The sequence below is a fragment of the Planococcus citri genome, chromosome 3 (genome assembly GCF_950023065.1).
Source record: "Planococcus citri chromosome 3, ihPlaCitr1.1, whole genome shotgun sequence".
NCBI lineage: Eukaryota > Metazoa > Arthropoda > Insecta > Hemiptera > Pseudococcidae > Planococcus > Planococcus citri.
Genome location: NC_088679.1, coordinates 38,554,963 through 38,568,759, shown reverse-complemented (window position 1 = coordinate 38,568,759; position 13,797 = coordinate 38,554,963). Strand labels below are relative to the sequence as shown.

The window sequence follows — 13,797 nt, the reverse complement described above, 5'->3', positions numbered from 1 at the left end:
ATTTTGGGCAAAAAAATTGTTTAAAAAAATTACCTTCAAATTTCCGACCAATTCCTACGTAGAGATTACCAAAGCGCACCAAAAAGACTGAAATCATCAAAGCAATGATTATGGAAAATGGATTTTGGACATATTGACAGTTGTAATGGAAGCCATCGAAATACTAATTAAAATGTTCCGAGAACGTTGAATGATGTTTAGTCAGCGCTAATTGTTGAATGTTAGGTAGGTACCTGTTTAAGTTCAAGTGTTTAATGCCAGTTGAAAAAATCATTCAAATTTTTGAAACACGAATTTTCAAAGTTCAAAGTTCAATAATTTCAAAGTTCAAAGTCACAAAGTCAAATTACGAATAAACTAAGTAATAAGTACCTAATTATCTGAGCACCTATAATTTCAGAGTTTTAAATTTCAATTAAATTTGTGGCGAAATGGAAACTGGAAATACGAAATATTGGAACAATTTCTGATTTTTTCTGCATAGTTAGTTTGCAATGGTTTCATGGTTTACAAAATTGCAATATTTGCATTATCGCCGCTGTGATTGGTGTGACATTTTTGATTTTACTACTCCAATTTCAATAATGAATAATTTGAATACAGAATTCAAATCCTCAGAAGCACAATTTATGTGGTCACTCATGCAATGCAATCCATGCAATTTATTTCTCATTAATAAAATTTAAATTTAAAAAAAAAACAAAAAGAAGTGTCACTGCGCGTGCCACTCATGACTCAGCAGAGTTCGGAAGTTGATAAGCTGCCCACCACGGTGGTATTTTCAGTAATTACCAGGTAATTTTTTGAGTTGTTGATGATGAAAGACGTTCGCCCACTGTGGTTTATTCAGATAAGAAACAAAAATGGAAAATAAATGTTCGCATTTTACAAAGTATTTTTTCATTTCGAAGACTTATTTTCCTTCTTTTGCAATAGTTTTGAACTTCGAATGTTCGGTAGAATTAATATAAAAACAGTATTGTGATTTATTTGTTTGTTGCTGTGGCTGTGTAATGTTAATTATATATGTATGATTGTGAATTTTTTACATATTTAAGTAAGTATTCAATTTCGACATCTATTTCGTTAACATTTTTCAAATGGTCTACTTCAACCTTTTCCTTTATAGATTTTTTACTTTTGTACGTATATCGTTCATTCACTGCATTTAAATAAGTGTTGAAAGTGTTTGTACGACTTTCCTGTGATCTGGTACGAAGTGTAATTTTAACATGTAAACGTATGATTTCATTACATCGATACTCTGATAACTCAACAAAAATGACCATTTTCAGTTTACAAAATATGTTGGCTATTTTGACTATAAGGTTCATTTTCATTTGTTGTGTTCGTATCCATGCATGTTGGAATTTTGTTTCAAAATAATTGTAGTATCTCTTCCTGACTACGTACAGGATGCATTAGTAAATTCTGGTGGTCTAAAATTAGTTGAAAATTTATACCGCTATGTGTTGGAGAGCCCTCTTTTTATTTTATGATTTATGTCAAAATTAATAGTATTATAATATATAAAGTACGCTCCTTTCATTATTATTTCATAGAGTTTTATTATTTCGATTTGCAACTCATATTTTCTTATGAATTGGGTCAATTGCGTTTTCTTTTTGTTACAGTTTAATTGCCAAGATGTTTTGGACGTACAACACCACCTCTCCTCAGATTGACATCATTTTATGTAAAGAGGTAAATTGCAGGGTTAATAGCTCGTATAATTCTCTATGATTGGTTTAATTAAACACTTGGTCGTTGTTTCAGGAGCTTACTCTGTATGAATTACTAGATCAAGAAAACATTCTGCAGGAATTGAAAACACAGAATTTAAAGCTGATCGAATTGTAAGCTTTTGAAAATTGAAATTTACGTTGCTGGTGATATTTTAATGTGAAATAACTAACGAAGTATCCTGTTACTTGTTGCAGTATATCGAAGCCCGAAATCCTCGGTGAATTGGTAGACTTGATTACTTTGGAACCATCGAAAGAGCTCGATGAAGCGGAGCAATATAAGTATCCAAATTTAGCTTGCGAACTACTTACATCAGATTTACCAGCTTTGAACGAGCGATTGGTTTCCGAAGAAATTTTGAATAAACTGTACAAGTTTCTTCAAAATGATCCTCCGCTCAATCCGTTACTTTCATCGTATTTCAGCCGTACTCTTTCTATACTTATTAGCCGGAAAAGTGAACAGGTAATTGACGTGACCGTTGTGTTGGACAGAGTAGTCATTTAATTGGCTTTATAATCCATTATCAATGCCTTAATATGTTGTGTGAATCATTATGTTGTTGTGTACAGAATTGGTATTCATATCAGTATACGTGTCTTCAAGCTCTAGAATTTTTAAAAGCCAAAGAAGAATTTATTGAGTTATTACTAAAGCATATGGGCACTTCGTCAATAATGGATCTCATGCACAACCTCGTTACATTAGTTGAAGGCCCTAAACTAAAAGAGTGGCTGCGAAGTGTAAGTATTTCATACAGATTACAGATTGAGGAAACAGATTCGAGAAATTATTTTTTATATTTTCATGTTATTATGCAGTGGTTGCAAACGCAAAATGTGATTCCCAGTATAATAAGTTTATTAAATCCGCAATCCGATGTTGACTGTCAAGTTAATGCGGCTGCTGTGCTGTGCAGTATAATTCAAAAATTACGAGAAAATATGAACGATTTGAATGAAGATCCCGAATCCGATCCCATATTGAATTTACTCGAATCGTAAGCGTCCAAATTGGTATCTTACCATTCGTATTCGAAATATTGATTTTTGTATTTTTCGTTGTGTAATCGTTTTCAGCTCGCAGACAATCGAATTATTACTGAGTACCGTATTCAACTGCGAGACACTGTGTGAGACCACAATCGAAGGTGGGATCGACGTGTTATTAGCTATTATGCAGCCTTATCTACCTGGGTAAGTTGCACGAAAATCGATAAATATTATAAATATTCTCATAATGAGTAAAAGTTTAAATTAAAATTTGTTATCAAAATTTGATTGATGAACCCATTCATGTTGTAGTGATGCTCGCTGCCGGTACATGTTGAACTTTACTGTGCACGATAAAATCGAGAACATAATACCTCAAAATCATGCACCTGAACCGGGAGACGTGTTGAATGATATTGTTAAAGCGATATTACCTTTCATTAAAAAGCTACGTGATATACTACGCAATCCGATAAAAGTAATTTTGTAGTATTCAACTTGTTGTATGTATTTGTTTTCGTAACGTATCGATTAATAACGTTTGTTTATTTACAGACAACTTCAATTACACTGACTAGCGGAGTGATTTCGCCTCCTTTCGGAAAAGCTAGATTGCTCGTGACCAAACTTATAGCCGTGTTGATCTCATTGAACAACAGTGAGATAAATAAAGAAATAATTCACTGTGATATTCCCGAGCTTCTTTTGGTAAGGAATGGGTTTTTTGAAAATAAGTATGATGGATTTCAGCTGCGAATTATTAGCTTGAAATATTTGTTTTTGCAACAACGTCAATTTTATGATTGTCATTGTTTTTGAGCGGCTGAAAGCTTCGTCATTACTATAGTGGTTTCGATTTGACCTTTGGCGAGGTAGAAATTTGTGGCAAAAACGAATAAAAACAAAGATTGAAAGACTGTTGAGTAAACACGAAATGATCCTAATGTTGTTCGTTTGAATTGAAGTTGAGATTTTTGAATTCTTGCCAATCGTGGATAGAAATTTTATCGCTACAGTTTTTAATATCTAAATAGTAAATTTCGAGTGTTTCTAATAACTTTATTGTTTCGCAGGATTTATTTTACGCCTTTTCTTCGAATAACTTTTTACATGCCGAAGTAGAAAAACTAGTTGCTTATGCGATCGATGGAATGAGCAATTATACGGTAACCGAATGTAACGATGATCTGTTTCTTACTCATGTGAGCTATTTGAATATTCGTTAAAGTAATAATTCGAATCAGAATCATTGATTAGAGTGTATTATTTCTGTTCAGATGTTGAAGAAATGTAGACTTATCCAGAGAATGTTGCACATATGGGACGAAAATGAGAAATCAGAGTTAGTATTTTTTTTAAATTTTAGAATATTGAAAAATGAATTAATGTGAGTTTGCAATATCGAAATGATAATATTTTTTCTTTTAGGAAAGAAGGCAATTACCGAAAAGGATACATGGGCTTCGTTATTAGAATCGCTACGCTTATAAATGCTGAAGATGAAAGAAATCCTGCATTTCATGATCTTCTAAGTAAAGAGATTTCAAGCACCTGTCTAAACGAATGGAATGAATTCGTTACCAATACTTTGAAAGTTATAATTGAAAAACACACCACTTGTTTGGTTAGTTATCAAACAATCTACCTATCTAAGGTTTCGATTTCCGACGCTTTTATATTAACAATTTTCATGGTTATTTTCTTTTCAGGGAGGAGTGAGGCCAAAATTAGGTCAAAGTAGTGAAAACAGTTTCGAAGAAAATATCCCTGGAAAGGTAATCAAACATTTTTCAGCAATGTAGAATTCTATTTTTTTATTTATGAAAATTAATTTCATCCTTTTTTGAATAGGAATTGAAGTCTTCATATAAGGAATATGATGCGGAAGATGATCAAAATATTATGTTTTCCGATGATCCGTCAATTATTGCTTATGGAGAAGAAGGATATAATCCGGATAGTCCAAAGTAAGTTTTGTTACATATTGACGTTGACTTAATTTTTTTGGTCTACGATCGCGAAGAGATCTTTTTTTTTACGAAGATACGTATTTTGTGATAAGATTTTTTTTCAATGCTTTCGGCCGGTCATGATTGTTTCGTTATTTTTTTCTATTATACGTGTTCGCTTATTCATCATTTCTTATTTTTTGTTCTGAAAAAATGTAAAAATATTGGTTTTCACTTTGAGGGACTTGCGATCGTTTTATTTCTCCAGAGAAGAACCCCCCCCCCCTTCTAATGCCAATTTATTTTCTGAAGTCATGCAAAGTGATTTTAAATGAAATCAAAACTACAGTCAATTTTTGTAGTGGTTATTTTTATCGCCTTTCTTGCTGGAAAAATTCATTGTTGATTTTTTTATGTTAAAGTAACGAAGATCAAATGCAATCTCAAACGGATCTGTTCAACTCTATATGCGCCCAGAAGTGGTTATCCGTTAATAAAGGATTGAATAGTTTGAACGATAATGACGATGAAGAAGGAATGAGAGTTTTCTCGTGGGATGATGGAACCAATACGGATACTTGGTTCGTGAGACAGCTATAATTCTAGATTACATATTCATATTTGGTAAATGATGTAATAACTGTGAATTGTATCATGTTTAGCTTATGGGGAGACAGCGACGATGAAAATTATGACGAAGATACGCTCAACAGCACTGATCGTAAGCGCTAGACTAATACGACGTTGATGAATGAATAATACGAATCGATATCCGAGTAATATTCTGTTTCATTTTTTCCCCCGTAGCATGGTCGAAATTGGGAGGTGCGTCAAACCCTTGGGCCAACAGTGGCGGCTCCGGATCGGCTGAAGACAAGAACTGGGCCAACTTCGAAGAAAGTTTTTGCGATTCTCAAAACAACGACTGCAGCGATAACATGGAATCGTGTTCTACTCTGGCTACGAGCGTCGAACAGTACAGCTTATTCGGTAACACGCGTCCTAATCAGTCGGTCAGCATTTTGAGTAATTTCTCCAACGTGAAAATCTCTCCTCCGCAATCAAACTGTTGTCAATTCGGAGAAAGCCAACTCGAGCTAAACGGCGATTGGAGTTCGTTATCGGATAGTCCGGGCCAGTCGAACGTCGAACACGAAGGAAATAACGATTTACAACGAGTATTCGAGAAACACGACAGTTTCGAACGTTACGATATCGGAAGCAGCGGCGCGAATTGCGAACGCCATGATAAAAATGACGAAAACGATCGAAACGACGATATCGTCAATTTGGAATTAATTTCCGGTCAAACTCTGGCCGAGAAACTGGCCAATGCAGAGAACGATATTCGTTACGAAGACGAATTCTTGATGCGTGGTATCAAAGAGCAAGCGCTGCGTATGATGAACAACGTGAACGTCGTTGAAACCAGTCGCAGCGAACCTATCCAGCTGGCTAATCCTATCTGTAACGTGGAAACATGCGAAAACAGCGTTAAAGAATCCGACGATCACGAAGGTATATCCGCCGAACAAACTTGTCTATCGGTAAAAACCACCAGACCGAGTGAAGGTAACGACTGTTTGACGGAAAACAGCGTGGACTTTGTCACCGCTGAAAACAGCATCAGTGATGCTGAAAGCAGCACGGAATTCGGCGATGCTGAGAACAGTTTGGAATTAGAAGATGATCTGGCTGAAAAATCCGAATTGGATAACGATATACCTGGCGTTCAACTCATCGCCGAGGATCAAACATCCGATGAAAACCTCAGCTGCTGTAATTCTACGCCTAATGTTCCTAATGTTGATGAAACAACGTGCAATAATATCGACAGTCTTAGTGATACGAAACCTGAAAGTGATAATGTAACGGAATCTACCGAAACCGATCAATCCGAAAGTAAAATTTGTAATTGTGATTCGCCAACGTCTTTGATTAACGGAGATCTGACGGAGAGTGAAAAACTCGCTGCTGGTTGTGGTTAGTGTTTTATTCTTGCTTACGTAGATATGTTACGTAGTTTTTTCTTGTTCTTTTTTTTTTTTTTTTTTTTTTTTTTGTAAAAAATGAATTTTTAATTTTTTTTTTTTTTTATTATTCAGATAAATCATCGAAGAATACGCGAGAAAATCGAGGATTAAATAAGTGAGTAAATTATTTTTTCTTTTTTACAGTGTATGTAGTAGTTTGAAGTTAGAGAATCTTCTATCCAGTTAAATGGTTGTAGAGGATGTACCTTTTATTGAACTTCGAAATCTATTCAACAGTTTCAAAAAGTTATCAGTAGTCCGTTGAAAAATGAAAAAATTGGGGAAAAAACAAAAAGGTTTGCACGATTTCTATAAGTGAAGGGGATCTCTCGAAATGATTTTATTATCATTTTTTACTTTTTTATATTGAAAATGAAATGAAAATATTTATTATAGGTACTTCTCGTACTAATCAAAAATCGTCGAATTCGTCAGAATATAACTGTTGTTGTTTATTTCCCCTCAATTTCATTTTTTGCCATTTTTCATTCAAAACTAGCCGTGTAACGTATCAAAATAAGTTGAAATTTCTCCCTGAGACCAAAAATGGTGAGATTAGTAATTTTGCATCCCTCCCTCTGTTTCAACTCTCCCCTTTAACCCGACTTCAGACTTCACAATTTGTCTCCAAATTCAGCTATGTACTCGTATGCCTTGATTATGTATTATGTAATATATAATCAAGGCTCGTATGTAGCTTATCAAAGCGGTTGAAAAAAGTAGAAACCATATTGAAAATTTTGAAATCCGGTTCTGCTTGTGTAATTAAAAATTTATGTTCACCAAACGAGACACTTTCGGTGTTGTTTTCTACGTATGTGGAAGACGTAATTTCACACCAGCGATTAAGAGGAGCGAGATAGTAACAATATTCTGTTGTGATTCTTGCAGAGAACAAATTGAAAACATGAATCGCGCTATAATCGACGAACTAGCCTGACAAATGTGTTGCATCAGTTAGTGATGCAGAGTTGGCGCAATAGATCCAATGATCGAGTCATTGAATCGCACGAAGGCTAAAAATTTACGCTACTCTGGCCGTCTGTTATGACAATATAAAAACTATACAAGGTATTTTCCAAGTAAAATATTATTTTCTTCGTATGTATTAAAGAAGAAGAAGAAGAAGAAGAATAAAGGTATAAATATAATCACTATAGGCTGTCGATAAATCCAAATATTTTTAAATTTTTGATGATGATTACGGTGAAGAGTTATGTTGCAAGAAAACTGTTTTGTTAATAGTACAATTATCTATTATCGTTTTCCTTAAATTATTTTTTATTATCGTAGTTCAACTTGTTGATTAATTTTATCAGATAGTTTGAATTTAATCGAGAGAAAAAAAAAGAAAAATGTTACTGGAAATAACGAAGTGCCCTTACCTTTGTTTTTTTGTGTACCTGTTTTATTTTTTAAATGAGATAACATTTTATTGTAGTAAAAAATTTACATATTATGTAGAATTTTAGGTTAAAAAATAATGGTATTAGGTTGAACATGGTTGTATAATTTTTTGACTTCTCTCAATTCGCGTTTGATTAGATAGGATTTTTACTCACTCTCAGGTGTGAATAGAGCAACGTATACTCACCGATTTACATTATCGTCTGTAATTTTCTTTCCGGGCCTAAATATTTGTAATGTTACCATAGTACATAAGCGCATTATATACTTTCAGTATTGAGGCGATGATGATGAATGTAGCCAATTTAAGTATAAAGTCCAGAATCTGTGTTTTTTTGTTTATTTCGATTATTGTATAATTTTTTTTTTATTTGTTTTATTTCAACAACTATATAGTATTATGCTCAATTATATAGCACGCTTCGAATAAACCTTCATTTATTTATGTTTTCCTAGTTTTAATTAGATGTACTTTTGAGAATTTTTATTTGCACGCGAGAACGCGTTATGGTTTTAGTAACTTATTCGCGATTTGTTTTTATTCGATGTTTGTATGATAGCTTTTTTTTAAATATTAAATAATGAAAAATAAAAAAACAAACAAAAAAGGAGCACGTACTAGTGCACATATTTAATGTAAAATATTACAAATACATACAACGTACGTATATGAATTTTTCAAAAAAAAAAATTAACTTTGTAACGGCTTACTCGATTGTGTGAAAATGTTAATCGAATGCGTGCTTATCTGGTGAAATTTTTAAATTGTTGCCGAATGATTTGTTTTTCATTAGCGTGTGCTTAATTTTTTGGGTGATTTTTTTTGTTTCGTTTTTTCTCGTTTTTATGTGTGTATTTCTTTTTCTTTTTGGTTGGAACGTTCCTCATTTATTGTGTTCTTATACGTATTTGGTGGATAATCAGTGTTCTAAACGTTTGTTTTTCTATGTATAAGTTTTAATGTTCGATGGAAACAATGCAATTACCTAGTATTTAAACTAAACAAAAATAAGTACGACTATCGACGATTTGCACCGCTTAGTTGTAATTTCATATGATAGGAAGACGAAAAAAAAGTGTGAATTTTTGTTGCGTGTGTTATGTTGAAAAATATTGTGATACATTAAATCTCGATTTGATTAAAGGAAAGATTTTCAAGTATTCAATTCATATTATCAAATGAGTTTCAATTTTTTGTTTTGCTTCCCTTTGAATTGAATACTAACGAATGTCTAGCTGTGATATTAAAAATTTTCACCGTTGTTGCAGTTAGGGTTTGGTGTGATGCGGGGTTTCAGGCGACGGGTGAGGTGTTTTTGAATTTAATGGGTATTCATTATCACACGTGTCTATCGAATAGCACGATGAAAACGCATCAGAAACTCGGGGTTGATTGTAATCGAAATACTTCGCCTTATATATGTAATATGTATATCTAAATGTTAAACGACTGGTTGAAATTCTGTGCTAATTACTCTCGTGCATTTCTTCATGTGGTTTTTAATTTACTTACGTATCTTTCATACTTTATTTTTATGTATTTTATTATTTAAATTTTTGAAAAAAAAACTACTGAGAGAAAATGGTTGCGAATATACATATAGGAACAGTTATACAATATTATGTATTTACGAAATGTGATATGTTAATTAAATTTTTGTTGAATTAGATACCGTTCTTTGTCATATCTTAAGAAAATTTAAATGGTTATTTTAAGTATCTGATTGTACATTCATATATCCGAAATTTCTTCCATTTGAAATTTTATATACGTGTATCGAGTTACATGCGCTTATGCAACAAACGTGTACATATTGTTATACTGTATATATTTTAAAAGTATTAAATGGGTTACCGAGTCATCATATTTATTGGATTTCTTAATTATGCAATAAATGTATAATTTTAATTTTTGTGTTTGTTTTATTTAATTGGCCCGGTTCATTCTCTTAGAAAGTAGCAAGATTTAAAATTTTGAATTGAATAAATTTTTCTCATCCCGCCCCTCCGGCTGCATTGGAACATCTGAAAAAAATTTATTGTCAAAAGTTGCATTTTTTTATCTAAGGTTTTTTGATTTTACTCGCAAAAAAATCCACAAATTTTTACACTTTTACGACAAACTTTGAAACTTCTTATTTATTGGCCCCTTTTTGATCTTGACGATTCTTTCAAAATTTCAGTTTTTTTTACTCCTGAGGGTTGTCTTGCTGGTCAGCTGTTGCTAATTGCAATTGCAAATGTAATAACGAAGATTGCGAATACTTATATGTATGAATATTGCAATGATAGGTATCTAACTATCTATCGCCCAAGATGGATTTTACTTTTGCTTAGACATTTGCACTGTGCTCTAGTCTCTTTCATTTGTAAATAGAAAATGTTCAGCTTACTAGCATTTCCAGTTTTTTTTTTTATTGTGTAGCTTGGATATAAATGTCAAGAGCTCGTAGGCTTCACATCATCATTGGAATAAAAAACGGATTTGAAATAATATATTTTTTCAAAAAATACTTCATTATAGAAAAACACATTTCAGATTGCAAAAATAATAATTCATATGTAATAAGATATGGTGAGCGTATAAGCGTAATATTTTTTTAAATCTAGAAAATATTTATAAAAAAATAATGAAAATAAATAATACTGGAAGACATACATATCATCAGATACGAAATATGTACATAAAAAGTTGAGAAGTATTAAGGCTAACATCTATATACAATGTAATGTATCAATCAATCTATCACAATTAAGATAATCACCACTCGCAGATACAGAATTCCACAAATAAAAGCACATAGGCGAATGAAAGTCTCAGGGATTGCTCTTCATTTGGTAATTTCCTCTGAAGAACAGCACAAATTTATCCATAACACATTTTTCTCAATAATAATAATTACTTAGTTTTTGACTAGCAAATAATATGGAAGCACATCTTGATTGCGATGTTCTTCCAAAATATCTTGTGAAATGGAATAATTTCAACATTTCCGGCGATATCACTTATTTTTTGGTGTCGTGGGCGTTGAAGATACTTTAAAAATCAATGGATTAGAAACTCGAAAAATACTTGGTAACATTGTCGCCAAACTACCGAAAACTTCTTCAGATATACCCTGTAAGCGTAACATAAGAGTTTACAATTTTTCCCTAAGATGTATTTTATTTCATAAAAATTACCTTGGGAACCAAAAACTGCAAATTCTTCAAATCAGAACCGCCCCATGAAGCCATTTCAATCATGAATCCTTTAACACATTTGAACACTAATTCAGCTCGTTTTGTACACCACTCTACTGTCATTTCCTATAATGAAAATTTTCCACGTAATTTAGCAATGGTCAACGAATATTTATTAGTAAATACGTATGAGAACTTTTCTCACTTCAGTCATTTCGTGCATTAGTAAAACTGGTATCGTTAAAGTGGTAATGTCATTTGAACAAGCAGTTTTCAAAATATTTCGCAAGCCCAAAATAGCCGAATGTCTCGAGTTAATATCACCTATAAAATCGAAACGAGAATACATATTAGAGATAATTATATTGATTTTTCACTCATCATTAACAAGACTTACTTGATCTTAGAGAGTCATCAACAATCAAGTGAAAAATAATATGAACTGAGGATAAATTGGAATGTTTGGTAATGAAGATATCACCAGTTTGTAAATGCTTCGAGGCACTTCTTCGACTCTGGAATAATCAATAAAACATAATATTATCTACAGTACATTATCATATTTCCCTCGTACGTAAACATTATTTACTTGTTGCTCAGACGTGGTTAGATTACCAGGATGCTGACAGGAATTTCGCCAAACGATCGCATCTTTCGTTTGAGTTTTCAAACTGTCCAACTGCTCCGAAAGATTAGGAAAGTGAAATTCAGTAGAGCTTTCACAAACTTCGCCGAATTCTGAATACGTGGAGTGATTTTTTGTAAATATGAATATTTTCAATCGAACCAGCATAAATACGAGGTTTACCATTAGCTAAACCCGTCAGACCACTAAGATCATTGGTATCATTCAACATGACTAGTCCGCATAAATCGTTCGAGTAAAGACCCAAAGCAGTTTGAAGTCGGTGTGGGGAAGGATTAACGGAATTTCTACACAATTATAACACATGAAAAAACCATGTTGGGCAACGAGCGAATGAATTCGAAAAATTATTTTTTACCCATTAGTTGGCAATTTCATCCTACAAAAGTCTAAAATATCAGCAGACATTATCCTTATGTTGTGCATTTGCTTCATTTGTGATCCTAAATGAATGGTAAAACTTTCTTCCATCAGTGGTAAAGAACTTTCTGGCTTTGAATCGGAAAAAGCCAACACTTCTGAAGGAGACGAAGGTGAATACCTGAGAATGAACTATTGAATAAGTATTTTTCCAGGTATACTGTACTTCAGTTTTAAGTAGTAGTACTTACAATCCGGTATTTGTTTGATGTTCTTCCAATAATTTCATAATCCATTCTCGATACTCTCGTCTCTGGGTTTCTTTCAAAGTATCGATTTCACTATTCCATCGGCCCTGTGAATAAAAAAAAAACAACAAACAAATGAATACGTGTTTCATAATCGAGTAAATCGTTTGTCAAGTGACATAACCTGTAATAGATTCTGATCTTCAAAATGTTTAGCTACGATTTCATTAATATAAGCTTCACTGCCCATTTTACCACTCCAATTATCTACTTTTTCTAAAGCTCGTTTCATTTCCTCAGTTTGCCTACACATATTACAGAAATGACTACTTCTACGACACAAATGTATAAGGTACGAATAATAACCAAATATTCACCTCGAAGTTAAATTATTAATTTGTTCGGTTTTCTGACGCATTAAATGTGAAACAGCCAAGGCGTAGGATTGTTCGACTTGTAACATTGTTTGAAACGCAGGCCCAGAATGCACCAGTTTATGATAAACGTTTGAAAAAACTTCGCTATCCGATGCTCTTCTTTTTTCTCCATGTTCTACAGTTTCCTTTTAATGAAAAGCACAACGTATAAATATTACTGATAGGAAGGAGGACGCTAATGTGAGAAATAAGGTCAATACCTACTTCTTTATAGAGCTTTTCCCATTTTTTAATTACTTCTTCAACGTCAATTTCGTTGGAACGGCATTTTTCAATAGCACTATTCGCTACATCATCATGATATTGTATGGTTTTACGTTGAATGAACTCCTCCAAAGAAGATTGCAGTTCTAGAACAACATTTCACATTGTAAGTATGTGCAACTATATGTTCAGCAAATAGAGTAGAGAAATACCTTACTTTTTTCCACAAAACAGGGCAGTTTCAAATGAGTGATTAGGCGTTGAGTAAGCTCAGAAATTGATCCGCCAAACGGAATTTCTACAGGTATTTCTAAATCATAACTTTTATTCGTTTTCAACGTCGGAATCGAGAAGTTGAAAGTTTCAAGATTTTTCCGCTTTACTTCTTCTTCTTCAAAACTCATTTTTCAGGAAAAGATTTCAACAGTAAATTCGCATAAATGATATTAATTTTATTGAAAATTTACTTCGTTTTCGGAATTTTTAGTAAAAATTTGAATTTGAATTTGAATTGATATCCTTATCACTTGTGTATTTTTTTTTTATTTACATTTGACGTTCGCTGGCACCTCTGAAGATGGCGCCACTTGAA

The 13,797-nt window shown here is 32.8% G+C and overlaps 2 protein-coding genes across 2 annotated transcripts; one reads left to right on the top strand and one right to left on the bottom strand.

Annotated features, from left to right (window-relative positions):
• The first annotated feature begins 1,193 nt into the window (after window positions 1–1,193).
• On the top strand, window positions 1,194–10,036 carry fmt (phosphatase 6 regulatory subunit 1-like protein fmt). Its single transcript, XM_065354064.1, has 19 exons — window positions 1,194–1,212; window positions 1,635–1,704; window positions 1,777–1,856; window positions 1,941–2,211; window positions 2,319–2,489; window positions 2,568–2,746; window positions 2,826–2,942; window positions 3,051–3,216; window positions 3,294–3,446; window positions 3,812–3,940; window positions 4,016–4,080; window positions 4,167–4,362; window positions 4,448–4,513; window positions 4,590–4,705; window positions 5,110–5,268; window positions 5,350–5,408; window positions 5,495–6,670; window positions 6,793–6,835; window positions 7,612–10,036. The coding sequence occupies exons 2-19, from the start codon at window positions 1,648–1,650 to the stop codon at window positions 7,658–7,660; spliced, it is 3,252 nt and encodes a 1,083-aa protein (XP_065210136.1). The 5' UTR covers window positions 1,194–1,212; window positions 1,635–1,647; the 3' UTR covers window positions 7,661–10,036.
• Window positions 10,037–10,605: 569 nt separating this feature from the next.
• On the bottom strand, window positions 10,606–13,730 carry LOC135840338 (protein C12orf4 homolog). Its single transcript, XM_065356820.1, has 12 exons — window positions 13,423–13,730; window positions 13,206–13,351; window positions 12,942–13,126; window positions 12,749–12,869; window positions 12,568–12,671; window positions 12,315–12,497; window positions 12,119–12,243; window positions 11,900–12,048; window positions 11,708–11,825; window positions 11,516–11,634; window positions 11,311–11,436; window positions 10,606–11,246 (listed from the first exon to the last, which is right to left on the bottom strand). The coding sequence occupies exons 1-12, from the start codon at window positions 13,607–13,609 to the stop codon at window positions 11,130–11,132; spliced, it is 1,680 nt and encodes a 559-aa protein (XP_065212892.1). The 5' UTR covers window positions 13,610–13,730; the 3' UTR covers window positions 10,606–11,129.
• Window positions 13,731–13,797: the final 67 nt, after the last annotated feature.

Excerpts from the sequence above, each read along its gene's own strand:
- fmt (XM_065354064.1), top strand. The coding sequence starts at position 1,648 with ATGTTTTGGACGTACAACACCACCTCTCCTCAGATTGACATCATTTTA. Across the intron at positions 2,747-2,825 it reads ATATTGAATTTACTCGAATC|CTCGCAGACAATCGAATTAT; the intron begins GTAAGCGTCCAA and ends AATCGTTTTCAG. Across the intron at positions 6,671-6,792 it reads AAAACTCGCTGCTGGTTGTG|ATAAATCATCGAAGAATACG; the intron begins GTTAGTGTTTTA and ends TTTATTATTCAG.
- LOC135840338 (XM_065356820.1), bottom strand. The coding sequence starts at position 13,609 with ATGAGTTTTGAAGAAGAAGAAGTAAAGCGGAAAAATCTTGAAACTTTC. Across the intron at positions 12,672-12,748 it reads AAGATCAGAATCTATTACAG|GGCCGATGGAATAGTGAAAT; the intron begins GTTATGTCACTT and ends TTTTATTCACAG. Across the intron at positions 12,498-12,567 it reads CATCAAACAAATACCGGATT|GTATTCACCTTCGTCTCCTT; the intron begins GTAAGTACTACT and ends GTTCATTCTCAG.